The 20,404-nt window shown below is 35.6% G+C and overlaps 1 protein-coding gene across 1 annotated transcript in view; it reads left to right on the forward strand.

The window, feature by feature from the left end:
• Positions 1-3,298: 3,298 nt before the first annotated feature.
• Positions 3,299-20,404, forward strand: part of LOC110451235 (ribosome biogenesis protein BMS1 homolog) — a 29,124-nt gene continuing 12,018 nt past the window's right edge. Inside the window, exons 1-18 of the mRNA XM_021499154.1 lie at positions 3,299-3,388; positions 5,133-5,349; positions 6,301-6,491; positions 7,386-7,465; positions 9,792-9,980; positions 10,517-10,659; positions 11,867-11,957; positions 12,367-12,397; positions 12,723-12,922; positions 13,907-14,040; positions 14,692-14,770; positions 15,503-15,538; positions 16,175-16,949; positions 17,258-17,362; positions 17,928-18,106; positions 18,771-18,852; positions 19,253-19,351; positions 19,705-19,871. Of these exons, the coding sequence (XP_021354829.1) occupies positions 5,180-5,349; positions 6,301-6,491; positions 7,386-7,465; positions 9,792-9,980; positions 10,517-10,659; positions 11,867-11,957; positions 12,367-12,397; positions 12,723-12,922; positions 13,907-14,040; positions 14,692-14,770; positions 15,503-15,538; positions 16,175-16,949; positions 17,258-17,362; positions 17,928-18,106; positions 18,771-18,852; positions 19,253-19,351; positions 19,705-19,871 (2,751 nt within the window). The 5' untranslated portion in view covers positions 3,299-3,388; positions 5,133-5,179. The remainder of the gene's footprint in view (positions 3,389-5,132; positions 5,350-6,300; positions 6,492-7,385; positions 7,466-9,791; positions 9,981-10,516; positions 10,660-11,866; positions 11,958-12,366; positions 12,398-12,722; positions 12,923-13,906; positions 14,041-14,691; positions 14,771-15,502; positions 15,539-16,174; positions 16,950-17,257; positions 17,363-17,927; positions 18,107-18,770; positions 18,853-19,252; positions 19,352-19,704; positions 19,872-20,404) is intronic.

Here is a 20,404-nt window from a genome sequence, read left to right on the forward strand (position 1 = left end):
ATTGGGAGAGACTCTTTTCCTTGATATAATAATACTCTTAGTTGTTTTGTGGATTGAAATCAACTGGCCAAAGTTTAGCCCAAATATCGATTTTTTTTCTAAGTCATTATTTAGTCGTTCAGCTGCCAAAAAGGGCGTATCAACTATGATATACATCGAGGTGTCGTCAGCGAAAAGCTTCATTACAGAGGCAATATCAATACCAATATCCTTCATATAAAGTAAAAACATAAGAGGCCCTAATATCGAACCTTGAGGAACACCAGCCTTGATATCTGCCAAGTATGATTCCACTCCGTTAATAATAACTTTTTGTTTTCTGTTTGTTAAATAGTTTTTGAACCATTGAATCACTTTACCGCCTAACCTAATATTAATAAGTTTGTATATAAGGTATTTGTGCCACACACGGTCAAATGCCTGGTTTATTTTACAAAACACAGCTCTTTTCCCGAATCAACTGCCCTTCCCAAATCATTTGTCATAGCCAATAATTGGTTTACTGTGAAATCACCGGGGCGAAATCCAGACTTGCATTTTGTCACTATATTATACTCATGTAAACAAATTGTGAACATACTTGAACATACGCCTCTCCATTACTAAAACTACTGGAAAGTATCAAATAGTCTGTTGAGTTGAAATATTGCACACACTCTAAAAATTGCACATAGATATCGGTCATAAGGGAAATAAAGATGTGATAACTATTATACCAAGAAGAAGAAGAAGCAAATTTGGTGATTGTATGTTAAAGTATTTTAAGGTTAGGGACATAAATCGACCTATTCTTGCACGGTAAAGTTCAGTACATATAGGCATTATGTAATGCCGGGACAAAACATAGAAAAAGGCCGTGCAAGAATAGTGTCAAACATACAAGCAACCACGTATTCAATGCATAAACATATAGGTGGTAAAATATATGGTCCAACCGGGAAAAACACCATGAGATTCAACATATTAAGAAATAAATACAAATAACAGCAGTGCATCGTATAAGGTGCAAGTTATTGGTACTTAGTACGTGACTAATGAGATTTTCGTGCAAAAAGAAAATAAAAGTTGATTTACAATCGATTCGTGCTCAACAACGAAGAATTCACTACAAGCAACAGCTTTCAACGATGTCGGACCTACAAGCACTCTCACTTTCTTTTAATGTTATCAATGGAATATCAGTATTCTTTTTAGTTTCTATTTAACTTTTTAAACTTCAGAAAAAGGCAGTCAAGAGACCATCGATGATAAAAATAGATGGTAAAAAACAAACTTGAAAATCGTTTAAAAAAACCACCAGAAAATAAGGCAAGTCTTATGACATAGTAATCATCTTTGAATTTCAAATCCAAAATGAAACTTTAAGCTTTTAAACAACCACTTTCACAATCATGTAAGAATAGTAGCTATTCAAATCTAATTATCAACTATAAGGAATAAAATCGTATGCAAATTATTGTTCGCATCATGTTATCCTTCAGTACCACTAATGAACCTTATGAGACAAAAGGGACATATGGTAAAGTAATATGTTACTTTGTTTGCCTTTCTACATCTACAAAAAACATTTTCAAACAGGTGCTTCCATTACTGGTATTTTCCACTTAATTGTATGCACAAATGTGGTTCGCTCTGCTGGTGATCTAGGCCCGTATACATGAAACCATTCTCATGATCAAGCATAGATTCTGTGCTCAAACCAACTTTCTTGTAACTCACTTAAATCATGTCAAACGATCAAAACGTCAAACCTAACCATCGAAAACAGGTATTTGGCTTAAAGTCTCTTCAATTTTTTTCCAAATCATTGACAAAATAAGATTGTAATATCAATATATAAACGAAACAAACACTTAGACTAGAACACAAAATCCGTGCATGAGCATGAGAACGGTTTCATGAATACGGGCCCAAGTCTCCGAGGTTATTTAATCTGATGGGGTTTACATGGAGTGTTAGTTTGGTATGAATTATCTATCACAGTTATGAAGTTGTAAATTTGTAACGTTATAACAGGTTTGATAGACAAATTTCCCATTTCGCTGCATTCTTCCTACACTGCAGATTCATCAACATGTATGGAGGAATTGGTGTTTTATGTAAAAGCATGAAACTTGGCATGTTTTTAGGTGATGTGAAAACAATTATTCCCATATATGGAGCCATCGCCGGAGGATTGTTTTTGTAAAAAAAAAACCACTACAGATATTTCAAATAGAGATGGGTACAATTATAAAACGGTAATCGATATTTTCTGTTTATCTAGAGAGATATGTAATGATTTATTATAATAAACAAAAGCAAATAAATACATTTAAGAAGTAACACCTGTATGTAAATTATATATATCCGTATTTCATTTTAGAGATGCATCTCTAATAATAAAAGAAATAGACTTATGTTGGTGGTTTTTTTTAATGGAGATAATTTTAAGTTGGCGAAAATTCAAACGGCTTGCAATAGGCCTAATGTCATCTTCCTATGCTTCAATGTTACATTGTATAAAAGGCCATATTAAAAGTTTAAGTCATTTACTCATCTTTTTAACGTTTTCATTTTATGTAATTATACAGTACGATTAACAGGTTCTAATTAAGTTTTGTAGATGTTTTATAGTTTATAAAGCTTAAATCAGTTAAATGGGTATGGACCAGCAACATTGATATGCTTAAAGTAACACGGCATTATGTTAATAAATAAATTATGTGTCTGCTCTCTGTAATACCTATGAGTACATATATAGTATGTGTCATACAAATGACGTTCACTAGCAGGGGGATATATATTCTTCATGTGGTAATTTAGAACTCTTTCCCTGTTTAACTGATCTCTCTTGATCTCTCTCTCATAAGATATGTGCAAATGGTTGTGTAATATGTATATGCCATCTTGAATTTTGTAAATATATACAGATGTTTTATTTAAGGGAAAGGGCTTTAAATAAGTTGTAAAACTTGTGCACAATCCTGTTGCTTAAAAACAATGAAATATGTTTAAATCAAATTGACTGGTGTCATACCCATGTGCCAAAAACAATTAGCAATTAACGAAACTTTGCCGTTATTTACTTGTTTATCTTCTGATTGAAGTTTTATTTATGATACATGATACTAGTACTGTATTTATTAATACTTTTCAATGTCAGTACTGATGGTACCCAGTGTTTGTGAAAATATTTATTTCCTTCTTTTATTTGACCATCATTATTCACATGTCTTTCTTTCTTTATTAATTGATTTATTTTCTTGTGTTAGAATTCGGAACATCAGGATCCGCTTCGACATTTAGTTTTATCCAAGATGGCTGCGCCCGTAGGAAACGTGGAAATAGCATGCTCGATATTTTCCGTTGAATGAAACCAACAACATGCGGTTAAGTCATCATTTTTGTAAGTGTTTTATAAACATTCAGTTTTTACTTTCTATTGTTCATGATATAAAATCCCCGTAATTATTGTAGTATAGATAAAACTCATCCTGACACCACACATGACCATGTGCGACGTGTGTACAATATCAACAAAACTACCCACTGTCGGCTGATGCTCCAACGAACATAGTCAGTTGTGAGTATCCGTTATAAGACACATTAAGGTTTATTTTAAACTATAAGTTAAGCGATGACGGTTTTCTAAGGTTCTCGCATATCCACAGTCTGGTACTATAGGTAAGCCTATCCACCGTTTAATTTTTCATTCAATTCCTTCAACAATTTTGATGGTGGGGTATACGTAAGAAGGGCAAACGAAAAGAAGGTTATTCGTGGGTATTTAAATATATTGATTGCATAAAGTTGGTTGTTACTTATTGTCAACCTCAGATGTCTATGAGTGCATGGATCAGAACGTGAGGCTATGGAAATTGTATATGAGGAGTTACAAAGTAAAATTTGATGTTTTCCCCACAATTCGCTTTTCTACAGGTGAAATGTCCTACCTTTATTCATTCATTTGTTCATCTTTAAAATAAATTCACCACACATAAAAGAACATGCATAAAAGGCCATTGTAAGACAAAAACTTGAAAACTGCTCTTCAGTTTGGGACCCTCATTACACAAATAACATAAATCAATTAGAAAAAGTACAACGAAAAGCAGCACGATACGTCCATACCATAACACAAATTCAGTCATAGATATGATACACAACTTGCAATGGGCAACACTACACACACACACAACAAGAACATGCATTATTCTTCTCTACAAAATAATACACCAACAAGTAGCAATACACACTAACAATCTCATCCCGGCAGACACCAGAACACGTCAAGGACACGACCTTAGTTACAGACATACCTACACATCCAAAAACACATAGAGACACTCATTCTTATCCATAACAATAATCCAATCAGAAACACTAGCAGAATTCAGGACGTGCACCACATATAACATAATCAAAGATATATACAACACCAACAACATAACTAACACTCATTGCTTTAAACCTGTTTTTATCCTTAAGCAAATAATTAAAAACAAAACCAATAAACACTGTACATTACAACGCACTACAGCACTACCAAATATTTGTAATCGTCAATATTGACGGAGAAAGGTTTATAGATGAAGGAATGTCCTACCTACGAATATAAAGCATCTTTTAGGTCTCCAAAAGTGGATAGCCTTTATTTGAATGACTAAATTTCTATTTGAGCTTTGAATGGTAGTTTTTACCCCAAAAGGGTAATTTTCAATGTGTGATAACAGCATTAATAGTCACTGAGTGATCCTTTCACAAAGTATCATTGCTGTCATATGATATAATTGACCTCTTATACATGTACTTACCAACTTTTTGAAATTTCCATGGGGGGAATTATGCATGCTTAGAATTAAATACATAAATAAAATGTGTGTATGTACACCCTAGGGAAAAAATTTTCACTTTGAGCTGTTCTTTCAGTTGAAATTATCCGATCTTGAAAAATAAGAAATTGTTTAGCAAATTCACTGGTTGAAAATGGTCAATTTTAGGGTCCAAAATTAGGAGTCTCCCTCCTATATAGAGAGAGTTGGCAAGTATGCTATGTATAGTAAAACCAAATAAAACACAATTATACTCTAATGCAATACTTTCCTAAATTGCCTTGATTCTCATCATTTGTAATATATTTTGCATTACAGATTGAATACCAAGCTTATATAATTGAAGCAAGTACGAAATAAACAAAATGGAGGATCAGAAACAGTCTGTGAAAAAACATCACCAGCCAAGATCTGGACCAAGTGCTGACAAAAAGAAAGCCAAAAACAAACATGTCCAAGAACTGACTGCACAACAGAGGAATCCAAAAGCTTTCTCTATCCAGCATGCTATCAAAACAACTAGACTGGTTCAGAGGTAAGACAGTTATAAGTTTTATCCTAGTTATTATAAAGTCATGTCTCTAAGAAAATCAATATGAAAAAAGGACTTCTTTACAATTTCATCAAAACCTGAAACACCCTGTAGTGATCATCTTTCAATTTATTCATACATATAGATATATAATATGTATGTTGTATAAAATGTATTGTGAATAGCAAATTTAACCATTTTAATGGGTTAGAATTTTATTTACATTATCAAAGTGTTCTTTGTCATGCAACCAGCCATTTTTTTGGTCCCTGGAAAAAGGTAGATACCCTGGCAGGGCTAGACAATAAAGGGAGCAAGGTAATCTGAAACTAGTGAAATCTCCAGCTCAACTGGTGGTTCTGAAAACCACTATCCCAATTGACAAGCCAGCCTCTTATCTTATTGAATAATATTGGTTGCTCATGGATGAGCAAAAATTGGAAACTACTACCCAAATTGACTCTGGTATTCAAAATAAATTTCTAGCTCTGTTAGGGTTAACACCTTATAATATTACTTAAAATAAGACACTGTATGAAATAATTTGCATTTGTCCTAGTGCCATTTATGTGTTTGTACAAGTGTGTAACGTTGTTCTGTGTATGTTGATATCAGTGATGTCGAATAAAACAATGATTGAGTTTTTGTTAGGAATATCTTTTCCATCATCAATGCGAGCGAAATTAGTCAATTATTACAGTATTGTTGATCAATGAAAATAAGTACAAATACTTTGTAATCATGAAAAAAATATAACATGCTTCCACGTATTCTTCATTACATTGAGAAAGGATGCTAAATCTGTCTCTCTTCAATTCAGAACTCTACAAACCGGCCAAATAATATGGTCCCAGAGGTGTCCAGTTTAGACAGAATCCACTCTACATGTATGATATAATTTTGTATTGAACGGATGTTCATTATTCCTAAATAAATAAACTAAATTGTTGACAGGTCACAGGATATCAAAACCAAGAAGACACACATCCCATTGGTGGACAGGACACCAGTCGAACCTCCACCTGTTGTTGTGGGGATCGTGGGACCCCCAAAAGTAGGAAAGACAACTCTGCTGCAATGTCTTGTTAAAAACTATGCCAAGCAGCGACTGACCAATGTGGAAGGCCCAGTCACTGTTGTTGCCGGTAAGCTGTGGGGGTAATTGAGGCGTTACTTGATTTAAAGTCACAGATTCACCTTAACACTTAATACTGTATCACAGTTATGAAACAAGGGAAAAGAAAAACCCAAAAACGTTTTGAAAAACTTAGTTACTTCATACACAATATGCACCTTCATAACAGAGTCATTAAGTTTCTGCTGTTAAAAATGAATGTGTGACAATGGCAGTTTTGGTAATTTCTCAATTTAACAACTTGGTCCTATAGCCAAAAACACTCACTCAAGACATGTTATCCCCCGTACCACAAGGATTCACCCAAGTTTAATTTGAGAAGGAAATAAGACTGAAAACTTCAAGACCAGTGTATACCTTTATATCTCTGTGAAGTCCAAACAGGAACTTTTACAATCTGATCTATTCGTTAATTTTGTGTTCATGTATAAAAAGAATACCTAGAGCTAGAGCTGTAATGCTACATTAACATGAGGATACCATACATTGTACGTATCACAATACTGTGGTCAAGATACGCTACATTAACATGAGGATATGATACGTATCACAATACTGTGGTCAAGATACGATACATCACTATACATATAGTAAAGTAAATTCAGAGAGAAAAGATATGTAGCAATATGGCAACAGAAAATAGACTTAGTCGAAAATGGGCATGACTTAAAAATTGTCACTCGCCATGTGGGAACGGAAACGAGTAGACTGAATTCAAAATCAACAAAATCCAGAAAATATCGTAGGTGTATCGTGACCTCCCAAAATACTGTGTGTTGTACCGTATTTTGAAAAACCACGATATATCGTTGCAGTCCTCCCTACCTGTATCTTGGTGATATGATTGAAATCCAGGTACATTCTGTTTGACATGAATTCTTTATTCATAATGTATTTTTTTCAGGTAAAAACAAAAGACTGACCCTTTTAGAGTGTAAGAATGACATCAACAGCATGATAGACATTGCAAAGGTGGCTGATTTGGTAAGTGATAGGGCTGGTGCAAAGGTGGCTGATTTGGAAAGTGATAGGGCTGGTGCAAAGGTGGCTGATTTGGTTTAAAAGTGATAGGGCTGGGACGATACATATCACGATATGTCCCATACATTATGTATCCTGATATACTTTTTTGCATGTTTTCACATGAAAAGTTTGAAAAATACAATTAAAGAAGGATTATATGTAGGGTCTTTAAATAATATAGACTACAAACGCATTAAAATACTTTTTCAGCTCTGAGAAGCAGTTTGACTATCATGCTAACAGGAAATAAGTCTGAATAAAAGCAATTGTAATTCAAAGAAGAGATGACCAGACAGCACCAAATGGGGAGTGTCGGCAAATTTACATTTCCAGTTTACATGTTTTACATTAGAACCTCAGATGACGGCCCACCTAGAGGTCCGAAAGTCAAAACATGTAAACTGGAGTAAATTTGCCAAGACTCCACATTTGATGTTGTCAGGTCATCTCTTCTTTGAATTCCTTTTACTCTCAGGTGGGACTAGTGTATTCCTTTTAAGAATCAATCAATTGAGGTGCCCCTAACTTCACCGAACATACAGTAGCAGTCTTTGGATCACATTTTCCCATGTAACAGCAATTGTAATTTTCTTGACTTATATGGAAAGGAAGTCATTTCTCCCTTTAGCCTGTTTTCCCAGCATAATGATGCATGCATTTTAGTATTGATACGCATATCACACAGAGAAGAACTGATACAAATCGGTATATTGTCCCTAGTAAGTGACAATAAATAGTTATAAATATGATAAATTCAAAGTGGTTGAAAATATCAGACAACAATGTTGTAGGGTTTAGCTAGTCCTGTGCACTGGGGCAGTTTGCCGAGTGCAGTTTGGTCTTCTTCTTCTTCTTCCTTCTTGGGTCTGGACTTGGTTCGCCCAAGTACGGGAGGAGACTCCTCTAATAGGAGTGTAAAACGTCGTCTTCTTCTTGAGTGTATAAGGGCTCCATCAATATAGTGAAGACTATGCCTTTGGGAACCGTTGCAGATGCGTGAAAAAAGAAGATTATTTACAGTGATTAGATAGTTTTTTGGGGGGGTTTTTGTGCAGGGTATAAGATAAAAGGTTAAAAGCTGGCATATATATGTACTAGCATGTGATGAGGGCTTTAAGAGCTGCATAGGGTATGTGTGCCTTGAAGTCCTCGAGTGTTGTGCATTGTACTGCTGCTATGGGAAGGAGATTCACTTGTGTTATTGTGTGTGAGAAGAATGAATATTTGTAGGTTTCCTTTGTAGCAGATATGTGTTTGTAGGCATAAGGGTATGCATGTCTGGTTCGAGGGTCTACGAGTCAGGTTATATAATTACCCTTTATCTATAAAATCGATATTCAACTCAAAAGATTGTGCACTTGTGATAAGTATGTCTTAATGACTGAAAGCCTGAGGAGCGAAAATTAAATCCTGTAATTAGCATTATCTGGTATACAGGAGCAAAGTTGTATGTAACCTGGTGCATTTTTATGGCAAGCATTTAGATACATGTAGGTACAGTGTAATTGTAGGAATGATGGGACTAAAGTTCTTTATGACTACTAACCAGTAAATACAGTAGGTGAAGATGTCTTTGGACTGAGATTTCCTGGCTTTCATAATAAGATATGGTCCCGATTAATTAAATATATTTAAGTGTCTCAGAATGTAGTAAATCTATTCTAGCTATTTCTTTAGGAACAGTTTTCCTTTAATGCTTCCATCACTATTCCGTCTTTGCGTATTGCAGAGTTATCTTCTCTTGGGAGTAGGTATTGATTGTTACGTCATTGGTCTGTGTGAGAAAATTACGTCGTTTTCTCAAAAATTGATGACTTTACTCTCACAAACACGTAACAATCAATACTTGTTCCCAAGAGAAGATAACTCTGCAATACACAAAGACGGAATACCTTCCTTGAAAACACTATAGGAGAGCAGGACACCTGGGCAAGGGTCATTTAAACAATAACTGGTTGTCTAGATGTAATTATATCAACAATAATTACATCCAGACAACCAGGTATTTTTGATATTTACATATTTTTCTTTTTTAAGACATATTCCTGCAAAAACCATTTGCCCTGCCTCAAAATACATTTCAGGCGGCCATTTTGTTTGTTTACATATTCCTACACCTGAAACAGGCAGTTGTAATTATAGTCGAGCAGTTGTAATTATAGCCTATGTAATTACACTTGCCCTCTAACACTGTTGTAATTGGACGGCGCGGGGGCAAATGTAAATATAATGGAATTAGACTATTTTATTTATGTATTTATTCTATGCCATTTTCTCCTTTCTTTAGGTATTGTTGTTGGTTGATGCCAGCTTTGGGTTTGAAATGGAGACGTTTGAATTCCTCAACATCTGCCAGGTTCACGGGTTCCCACGTATCATGGGCGTGTTGACTCACCTTGATGCCTTCAAAGACAACAAACGTATGAGGAAGACCAAGAAACGCCTCAAACACAGGTTTTGGACTGAAGTGTATCAGGTGAGAATCTCAATCAGAGGCATCAAAGAATAAGTTCAAGATGTAGTTTTTGTTGTTGCCTGTTATGGACAGTGTACCACTATAGTAGATGGCTTAATATCATCCCTAGATGGTGATCATGACTTCAGTATAATAATATAAACAGTTGCAGTTATTTCACGGCCAATATCAAAAACTATTTCCTGTCATACTGTGAAAGGTACTGGCCTCAGATCAGTGTTTTTTCTCAGGTTACTCTGGTTTTCCTCCCCACCAGTGTCTTTCAAACTGCGACATAACAGGTGGTTTAGTTATGATGTCATAGTTAGGACAATAAATAAAATACAGATGGCATCATTTAAAGTCATTGAAAGGTGTTTTTTGGGTTTTTTTAAAATCATTTTAAGAATATGTGCATAAATTCTTGTTTTAATGTGATAAAACAGCCATGAATAATTTGCTTGATATTTTTTAAACTTGTCCTGAAGCTTCGCTAAAATGAAAACTTATAATATACTTGTTTTATAACTCATTTTTGTTATTAAATCTGCCCACAGGGAGCTAAGCTGTTTTATCTGTCTGGAATGGTAAATGAGGAGTATCAGAAAACGGAGGTACATAACCTGTGTCGGTTCATATCGGTGATGAAGTTCCGCCCACTCCAGTGGAGAACTACTCACCCTTACATCCTAGTAGACAGGTAAAATTTCAGAATATTCAAATCAACTTTGGATTAATTTTTAAATGATTACCTCTTTATTTTCTAATAGATAACAAATAGCAATGCACAACATACACAAAACGACAATCTGTAGTGGTACGAAGTGAGACATGACAACAGGTGCAACGATAAAACATTTCTGGACGAATGTCAGTTCCTGGGAATATTGATGCTATGCAAATTATGCATATAATAGAACCGTTCACCCAGATAAAATTAGTTCCATAACAGTGTATAATATAGATGTAGCATAATGAATATTGGAATATATGTATAAGGAGATTAATAATCATGAGATATTCAAACTTGCAAATAAAACCAATACTATAAAATACAAAAGAAATACATTTCAAACTTAATATAAAGCCTTGTTTTATTTGTAACCTCACATATTTTAGTCCACCATCAGTCTAGATGATTGGCTTTTCAAATTGCATCTCATCCGTGATTTGTCCATCCTTTAACAAATTTTGTTGATGCTTTTTCTCAAATTTTGTGCTCATATTCCCCTCGGGTCGTAGTTATGCAACATTACTTTTGTTTGTGGATTTGAAGATTAATGTGACTGTCGGGTGGCCATCTTAGATTTTAGGGTGAAAAGTTTGTTACTGCTTTTTCTCAGAAATACTGTACAGATTTTGTACAGATTCCCCATGTATATTTGGGGAGAAGTATCATCATTAATCAGGCATTTTTCATGGTTAAATAAGAGGTGTATCTAATTTTCACTTTATTGGGATGTGAAATCCTGAAAAATAGAACATAAACATTTTATCATATATAAAAAAATATTACAATTAAGTGATAGCATGAGCATGGAGTTTGAAACACTAAAATTGAACAAGAAAGCGGAATATTTCTTTTTTAACAAATTGGCAAAATTGGCATCATGTTTAAAATAACCTGAGGTACAGTAATGTGTTCGAGAGACAATTGTGAATTTAACTAAGACACAATTGTATAAGGTTAATTAATACAATGGTTAGACATGTACTTTAATACAAAAAGTCATTGTTGATTTGATTTAAACATCTTATTGTGCACAGAAAAGTGGATTAGAAACCAGTTCTTATAACTTTTAATAGTGCATCTTCTCCATGAGTTAAAACTTACAACTTGGTGCTTCTTCTCCATGAACAATGATGTATATGTGTCTCTGTAAAAACGATATTTTTTTTGGTTACAGAACGGAGGATATCACAGACCCTGAAACTGTACGTAGGAATGGCAAATGTGACAGGAACATATCACTGTATGGCTATGTAAGGGGGACACACATGAAGAACCGTTACAGAACGGAGGATATCACAGGCCCTGAAACTGTACGTAGGAATGGCAAATGTGATAGGAACATATCACTGTATGGCTATGTAACGGGGACACACATGAAGAACCGTTACAGAACGGAGGATATCACAGACCCTGAAACTGTACGTAGGAATCGCAAATGTGACAGGAACATATCTCTGTATGGCTATGTAACGGGGACACACATGAAGAACCGTTACAGAACGGAGGATATCACAGACCCTGAAACTGTACGTAGGAATCGCAAATGTGACAGGAACATATCGCTGTATGGCTATGTAAGGGGGACAGGAGGATATCACAGACCCTGAAACTGTACGTAGGAATGGCAAATGTGACAGGACCATATCTATGTATGGCTATGTAAGGGGGCCACACATGAAGAACCGCTGTAGTGTACACATTCCAGGTAAGTGTTTGGGATGGTAACATATCACTGTATAGCTGAGTCAGGAGTAACATATGTAAGGAATTGCTATAAATACACATTCCAAGTAAATGATTCAGACGAGCGACATATCTGTATGGCTATGTCAGAAACACATCCATGTTGTAGTGGCTTTTTATGTCAAGGTGCTACGATGATGTTCACCTCAGGATGGCCTGTAGTTATGATATCAATAGTTTAAATCAAATTTGATAATGCATGTTTGTGAAATAAGATGCTGAGCATTTTAGAAAAATTATTTGTTAGAAGCCACAATTGTTCTTTATGCTGATTTTTTCGGTATTAGGTTGTGGCGACTTCACTGTACACGACATGCAGACTCTACCTGACCCTTGCCCTACACCAGACCAAGAGAAAAAGCGTTCCTTGAACCAGCGTGAGCGTATTATCTACGCGCCCATGTCAGGAGTTGGGGGCATTGTGTACGACAAGGATGCTGTGTACATAGACCTGGGTGGGAGTCATTCCCATACCAAACAGCAGGAGGTGAGACGGACAACAAATTATAAACACGTCCATGAAATAGTGATCGCTTATCGATAATGATACACAAACTGATCGGTTTCCCCTTTCCGATTATCAATTTCTGATTCGTTTATCAATATACTGTATATTGTTTTAATTTCGCTGGGTGAATATTTTGCGATTGTCCTAATCGGAACCAATTTGCAGGAATTCAATTTTGTACAATATTGCCAGGTAAAAGTATAACGCCCACTAGGGTATTATTGTACTTGGGTGATGTGTTCTGCGAGACTAAGGTGTTGCTTTTCCGGCCAAGGCGGCGTCGGGATCAACATAGAAGTGCTAGACCAACCAAACTTTGACCATAGATGCATCCTAGGTATTACATCTCAACCCATGTATCAAATGCTGGATGCAGCCTACCTTTCATGGTCCATTGACTTTGTCAGCATCTCCATCAACATTTAGTTTTTGCATTTAAGTTAGTTTCTCTGAAACTATAAGTGCTAGACCAACCAAACTTGACATGTGCATTGATGGTCAAAGCGGGGCACAGACAAGAAATATCAATTTGAATGGCTTGTATTAAAAAAAGGTTCAATTGGTTTTCATCGTTATTCAACAGTAAAAGTGTAAACAGGTGTTTTTCTTTTATCTCTATATATTCATGGTATTAATATTCGCTTGGTATTTAATTTTGTTCTGTCTTTGGTGACCATGTATATAGCGAAATTACCCCCCCCACACGAAAATTACCAACTAAACAGTATTCACAAAACTGTTATGATTTTAAACCAATTGCCCATCACTAGTGAGAAGGACAACAAATTAAATGCATGGTCAAGGAATTGGTCATTTAATCAATTGTCTTTTGATTTGGAAGATATAAAGCTTTAAATTCATTAAAATTTTGTGAATACTTATTTTTGTGATTGTTATGGTACTTCAAATGACCTTGATGTCTTCCTTGATATGTACACATTAAGAGTTTTTATTGTACTTCAGACGGAGCTCGAACCAGCCAATGACCTTGTCTCCACGCTCATGTCGACCTTCAACCCTTTAGACCAGAAGATGAACACCTGTCAGATGGCAGTTTTTTCCAACACCACACCCATCTCAGAGGTGGAAATGCAGGAGTAAGCCTTCTCTTCTAGCTGTTCTAGTGATATCTTCTATGTCAAATTTGCTTGTTATACAATCTTGTTAAAGTACATTCAGGCCAAGCTAATGCGAACACTTCAAATCAAAGAGGAACTAACGAAACATGAATTTTGCAGATTGCAATTTTGGTTACAAATATTCAAAAGGGATTTTTGACACAAAAACCAGTTTGTTAGTTTGCAGCATCAATGGTTTGAGGTTTGACCCAGGCTTATTTCAATGCTATTGACCTTCCACAGAGAATTTGCATGCAATTTCAGCTGTTGGCATAGGAAATTAGCATACAGAATATTGCTGTCACTGACCCTAGTACATTATTAACACAGACAATGGTTGTGTAGGGAACCCCGACAAGCCAACCAGATCTCTCCACAAACCTTTAATATAAAAAGGAAATAATACACTCAGTGGACTTTTTTTCTCTTTGGACAACGTGTTAGCATACGTGTGCAGTGTGCAACTTCGCTTGAACCCAAATTATAGAAACATTATTATCTGTCATTTGATTATATTATTTCTATTATGTGATAAAAAAAATTCTTTTATTCTACAGGACAATATATTGGAAACAATCTCTTTTTGTGTGCCTGATATGTCTCATTGTGGTGAAATTGTGTTTATTTCAGGGACCTGCGGTCAGAGGACCAGATTCAACAGGAGGGTGAACGAGTGAGAAGGAAGGCCATCTTTACAGACGGACTTGATGTTAGTTACTGTAGAAAGTTCTAGCTCACAATCAAATATATCTTAATAATTTTGAGCCCCCCCCCCATGATCCAGTTTACCCTCCAGTCCACGTCCTTAAATGACCCTGGCTGTTGAAAGGACGTTAAACCCTATAAAACCAATCCCTCTATCAATTCCTCACCACATAGTGAATGGAGCCGAATCATATCATGTAAAAAATGGTAGCCTAGTTGGTTAGAGAATCTGTCTCGATCAGATGTCCTGCGTTTAAATACCTGTCTAGACTTGTTGTAATTGTCTCACTTATTGGTGCTTGTGAAAAACCTTTTCAGTTTCAATTACTGAGTGCATGATAAGGAGATTTGCAAACCTAGGCTATAAATAGTATTGTATTTTCTCCTGAAGTCTTAGAGATACATGTGAGTGATAGGACTGGACCAGATGACTTCCTCCAGTGACCAAAAAGTTCAGTTAATCAGGGTTTCAGTCTAGAGTTCGGAGGTTTAGGGTTTAAATAACAATATGTCCCCCTCCATTTACACACATTCCAACAATTGTTTTAGTCCCCGCGACCTGTATATTAGTTACAAAATATTTTGCCTTTAGAACAGCTCATTAGAACAAATTGCTCTTTTCTACTGGCCGTACATCAAGGCTGTAAAGAAAATACGACTCTTTAAAATAGTTTCTTACCTTTACTGACAACAAGACATGTGTAAAGATTAAAAGTTTCTTTTTTACTTTCTACAGGACGTAGAAGATGAACCCAAGAAAAAACGAGTAAAGGTAACTAATAATGTCAATGATCTTCCCTCAAGTCATTGTAGTAGCCATCAAAACTGCTGTAATAACGATATACAGAAAGTATTCGTTCAACTTCATCCATAGAAAGAAAGATTTTATAGATATTATACTCAAAATTCGGTGAAGCGACAATGTTGAAACTTGAAGCGGAATTTTTCCTATCCACCAACGGGCTCAGCAGTCACATCATCCTTGTGTCGTGTTTGGTGCCACTTTCATTGCTTGAATTCAGTTGTTTGTCTAAAAAGAAAAGACATGCTGATTTTCACGTTATTTGTTTTAAAAAGTTTGTGGGTAGCAGGATAAAAGTGTATTGTCTGAGCATGTCTGATACCATGCTTTCACTAACTGAAAAAGGCAGGAGTGTTTTTTTCCTTTTTCCAATTTTTAAGTTTTCTGTATTTTTTTCTGACACCAATAGACATGATATAGAAGAACATAACAGCTACATATTGATCAAGTATTGCTCAAATAGAACTACCTAATCAATATCTGTTTCAGGTTTGACTGTGACATCACAATACCCATTCAATATAACATTGCCTGTCAAATGAAGCCAATTCCAACCATTACTTGTCAGAAAGAATATTAAAAAAACTAATGATAAATTCCTTTCAGATGGATCCGAGAGAAGAACTTGTGTTTGCTGACAGTGATGATGACGACGACGAGGATGATGTGATAGATGATAAAAATAAACTTTTAAGATCAGGTTATTCCCCATCCTCTGAGAAATTAAGGCGGACAGAGACAGGCAAAGATGATGGAGATGATGATGATGATGATGATGATGATGATGATAGTGAGGAAAGTGGAAATAGTGAAGGAGAGGAAGAAGACTTAAAAACAGATGAAGATGAGTTAGAAACAGATGAAGATGAGGTTTCATCTGCAAAACAAAGCAGCCAAAATGTGTTAGATGATAAAACAAACAATGCAAGCGATGATGAGGACTCTGACAACGAAATTGTATTTGCAAACAAAAATACTTCATCGTCACATTCATTCAATGAAGATGAAACTTTAGAGGATGAAAGAGACATTTCTGATGATGACAGTACAGATGATGATGAAACTGATGATGAAAGTGACGATGAAGAATCGGAGGAAGATATGGACATTAGTACAGTTGATTCAATGAAATCACCAAAAGAAAAAATTGTGAAAAGTAAAAGTGATACTTTGTTGACCTCTAAGATTATGAAAAATTCATGTAAATCGCCAAATGTGCCAAAATCTCCTGAAACCAGTGACAATGAAAGTGACATTGAAAGCGATGAGGGTTTGGGTGATGAAGCAGATGATAAGGATAGTGATGAGGATGCTGAAAGTGACGAGGATTTCAAAGAAACTGAGGATGGTGAAGAAGAGGAAAGAGAGTCTGAAGAAGAAGGTAGTTTATATTGATGCTGTATGAGAACTATTTTCAGTATGTGTATCACGCATACAACAAATATGTTGTGAGTTCAATGTAATAACTATTTAAATTTTACCTCTCTTAGATAAAAGAAATAAGATTTTATAGGTAATTTCATGTTTGGAAATTACTATTAAATAATTTGTCAATTTCATAATTTTTACATTAAAGTGTTTAAAATTATATTTAATTATTGACATTCATGCGTCATTACATCAGAGAATGTTCTTGGAAAGTATACTTTACAGTGTAATATATTGAAATTTTTTGAATTTTTTTTCCAGAAGGACACTTGAAATGGAAGAGTAACCTGGCAGAGTTTGCAGCGGAATCCTTTAGAAAGAGACAGAAAGAGAGGGTCAACTACAGGAAACTGATATATGGGCAAGGTACATGCATTGATATCCATCATGAAAAACAACTTTTTCCACAGAACCAACAAGCAAAAGCCTTAATTATAATATAATGAATGCCCTTCGTATATGTACAGTAATATTTCAATACAATTGCTCCTTGTTTATATACAGTAAAATCTCAATATAATTCCGCTTAATTATATGGGATAAAATCTATATAATGCTCTTTTTTTAGGAAAAGTGAAATGTACCTATAATGCCCTTTCTATAAGACACCTGTATAAATTGCCAAAAATCTTTATTGTGTCAAAATTTCATGGGACAAAGGTTACAGTATGACAACATTTTAATGTACACTCATGAAAAGCTCAAGTTAAATTCCTCAATGTAGTATTTATTTTTTGGAGCCTTGTGGTCAAATATTCTTTTACTGGAATAGTCCGGATAAATAAAATTTGAAATAATTCACTTTTCCATCTGACTACAGGCATGTTTAATTTCATGGAGATCTGATTATCACATGTTTTAAATCATGACTCATTTGAGATCCTGCACGAGGAGTGTAAAGTTTTGTAAAGTAACGAGTGGAACATTGTAGAGGCAGGTGAACAGGTGGGTGAGGCTGAGGACAACAATGACGAGGATGATGAACTGGGAGGGCTGTTCAAGGTGCTAAATAAGAAACAAGAGAAGAAGAATGACGAGAGACTGTCCATCAATAAAACCGACTGTTCACGCTTCTTTGTACAGCATATGCAGGACTGGGACCTGGAGGAGGTAAGTCAAGTTTAACTGGAGTGCTCAATGGACTTGCAGCATACAAGATGGAGGGGACAGATTGTTGGGAGACAAATAGTGGTCTTCTTAAAAGGTGTAGGGACTTTGAATGTGTTCGTTTACATATTAGTTTGACTAGAAATATAAAAGCGATGGCAACAAGTGATTTTCTTGAATGAACATTTCACTTACAGAATTGTTTTGACTACCCATTCACCTTAAGGATCCCTGTCCCACTGCACGTTGGTTTTAATTTGTATATACAGTAACCTCCCCTTAATTTCGTATTGGATGTAACTGTAGCACAGTCGAGCCCCAATGAAGTTTTTACACTCCGAACATATTGTTATCTTTTGATTATTTCATCATAAATATTTTTCCTAAAAATCCGGCAAGGTACATTGTATGGTTTTCATTTAAGAAAGGTTTTATCAAAGTTTTCGTAACGCCGGAAAAAATAGTTTCCACGGGCGTTTTTACAGTTTTTGGCAATGGTATGGGAATCCTTAATAATTGTTAATGAAAAAGATTTACAGGTAGAAAATTTCCTGAAGCTCTCAAAAGCTTATCCCTTGACCTGCCATTGAGATGTGAGAACTGCTATAGGATATATATACATGCCTAATGAGCTGAGTGAACAGTTGATGTTGACCGTGTTTTGTAGGTGAGGGACCTTATAAAGGACTGCTTTGTGACGGGGAAGTGGGACAGGAGTGAGGATGCTGCAGCCAGACTGGAGCAGGATGGTAAGCTCTAGAACATAACTATAAACTCTATGAGGAAAATACTCCCCAAATGCTGTTAGTATTGATGTATCTGAATGTGTGTAAAAGTAGCAGGGTGACCCCCACGTAGCCTGTTGTGTTATCCTTTTGTTAATATGTGCATCTTTTTCCTATCTCTGTATCACCGTATTTACGCTGCAATAAGCCCAGGGGGCAACATAAATTCGGACTGAAAGTAGCAGGACAGGCTTTTTACAGGTCAATGGAAAAGCTTAAGTCGGCATTTCTTCTTGACTGCAATATATATTGTTGGGCTTATTACCAAGCATGGGCTTATAACTGATAGATACAGTATTTGTTTTATAACTGTATTAGCAGTACAATACTTTGAAATAAAAAAAGAACACAAATGTTGTTGCAGATGAGCTGTATGGAGACTTTGAGGACCTGGAGACTGGTAAGGTACACAAAGAAGGTGACAAAGAGGAGAAAGACGATGAAGGAGATTCAGCTGCTGAAGGTGAATAATAAAACATTCTACTATTATGTGCTGTTGTCATCTAAGTATGGTCAACAGTTGTTTGTGTATTTTCTCTATATATGTTGTCCAAAGAGACACTGTAAAAGTACATATATCAGTGGTATTATTATTTCAGCTCTTTTCACGCTTCAAACAATGCGTTAAATTTTGACTGCACTAATTGGAGTTTCGGTAAATAATTTCTTGTTGCATATAGTGTGAGTTCACCAATTCATCATTCTGATCTCAAGAGACTTAATGACCCTGTATTTTACTCATTACATAGGAGACAAGCGTGGCATTAATGTCAGTGTGATTTATCTAGTTTTATATATTATTTTACATTTTTACAGAAGATGAAGAGGGAGAAAGGAAAAAGACCAAAGCAGAGACTTCGGCACATGAGAAACGTGTAGATAGAAAGAAGAAGCTAAAGGAAGTCTTTGACAAGCAGTATGATATGAAAGACGACTCCGAGTTCTACGACTCTTGGAAACAGGAGAATGAGCTGCAGGCCCAGGTAAATAGACGCAAGGTTTTGAATAATAATAATAATAATAATTTGAGATTCTTAAATACCGCTTTATCACAACCTAGTTAGGAGGTTGTCTCAAAGCGTTTCACAAATTATTATCCGTGGATATAGGGCCTTTGCAACCAGCCAATATCTTTCTCAACTCCCTGGGGAGCATACAGCCAGTGCTGCCATTTCGGCACTCACAGCTAGTATTCAACAATTCTAGCACTGCCCAACCATATACTCATTTACAGCTGAGTAGACTGGAACAACCAGAGTAAGGTATCTTGCTCAAAGATACAACACGGTGCCGTGACTCGAACCTGCAACCCTTCAGTTTTGAGCCTGGCGTCCTACCACTAGACTCGCTTGCCTCCAGAATGCAGTGATCTGGTATGTTACAGAGCTGTAGTAATTTAGGGCTCTCACCATATGTTGAAAATAGTTATCTTGCAGTACACAGGATTATTGAATTGCATCACTAAACAAAACTGAAGCATTGCTATATCATCTTATTAAACCTACCATCATCAGAT

This window comes from Mizuhopecten yessoensis, unplaced genomic scaffold (assembly GCF_002113885.1).
Source record: "Mizuhopecten yessoensis strain PY_sf001 unplaced genomic scaffold, ASM211388v2 scaffold5877, whole genome shotgun sequence".
In the NCBI taxonomy this organism is placed as follows: Eukaryota; Metazoa; Mollusca; class Bivalvia; order Pectinida; family Pectinidae; genus Mizuhopecten; species Mizuhopecten yessoensis.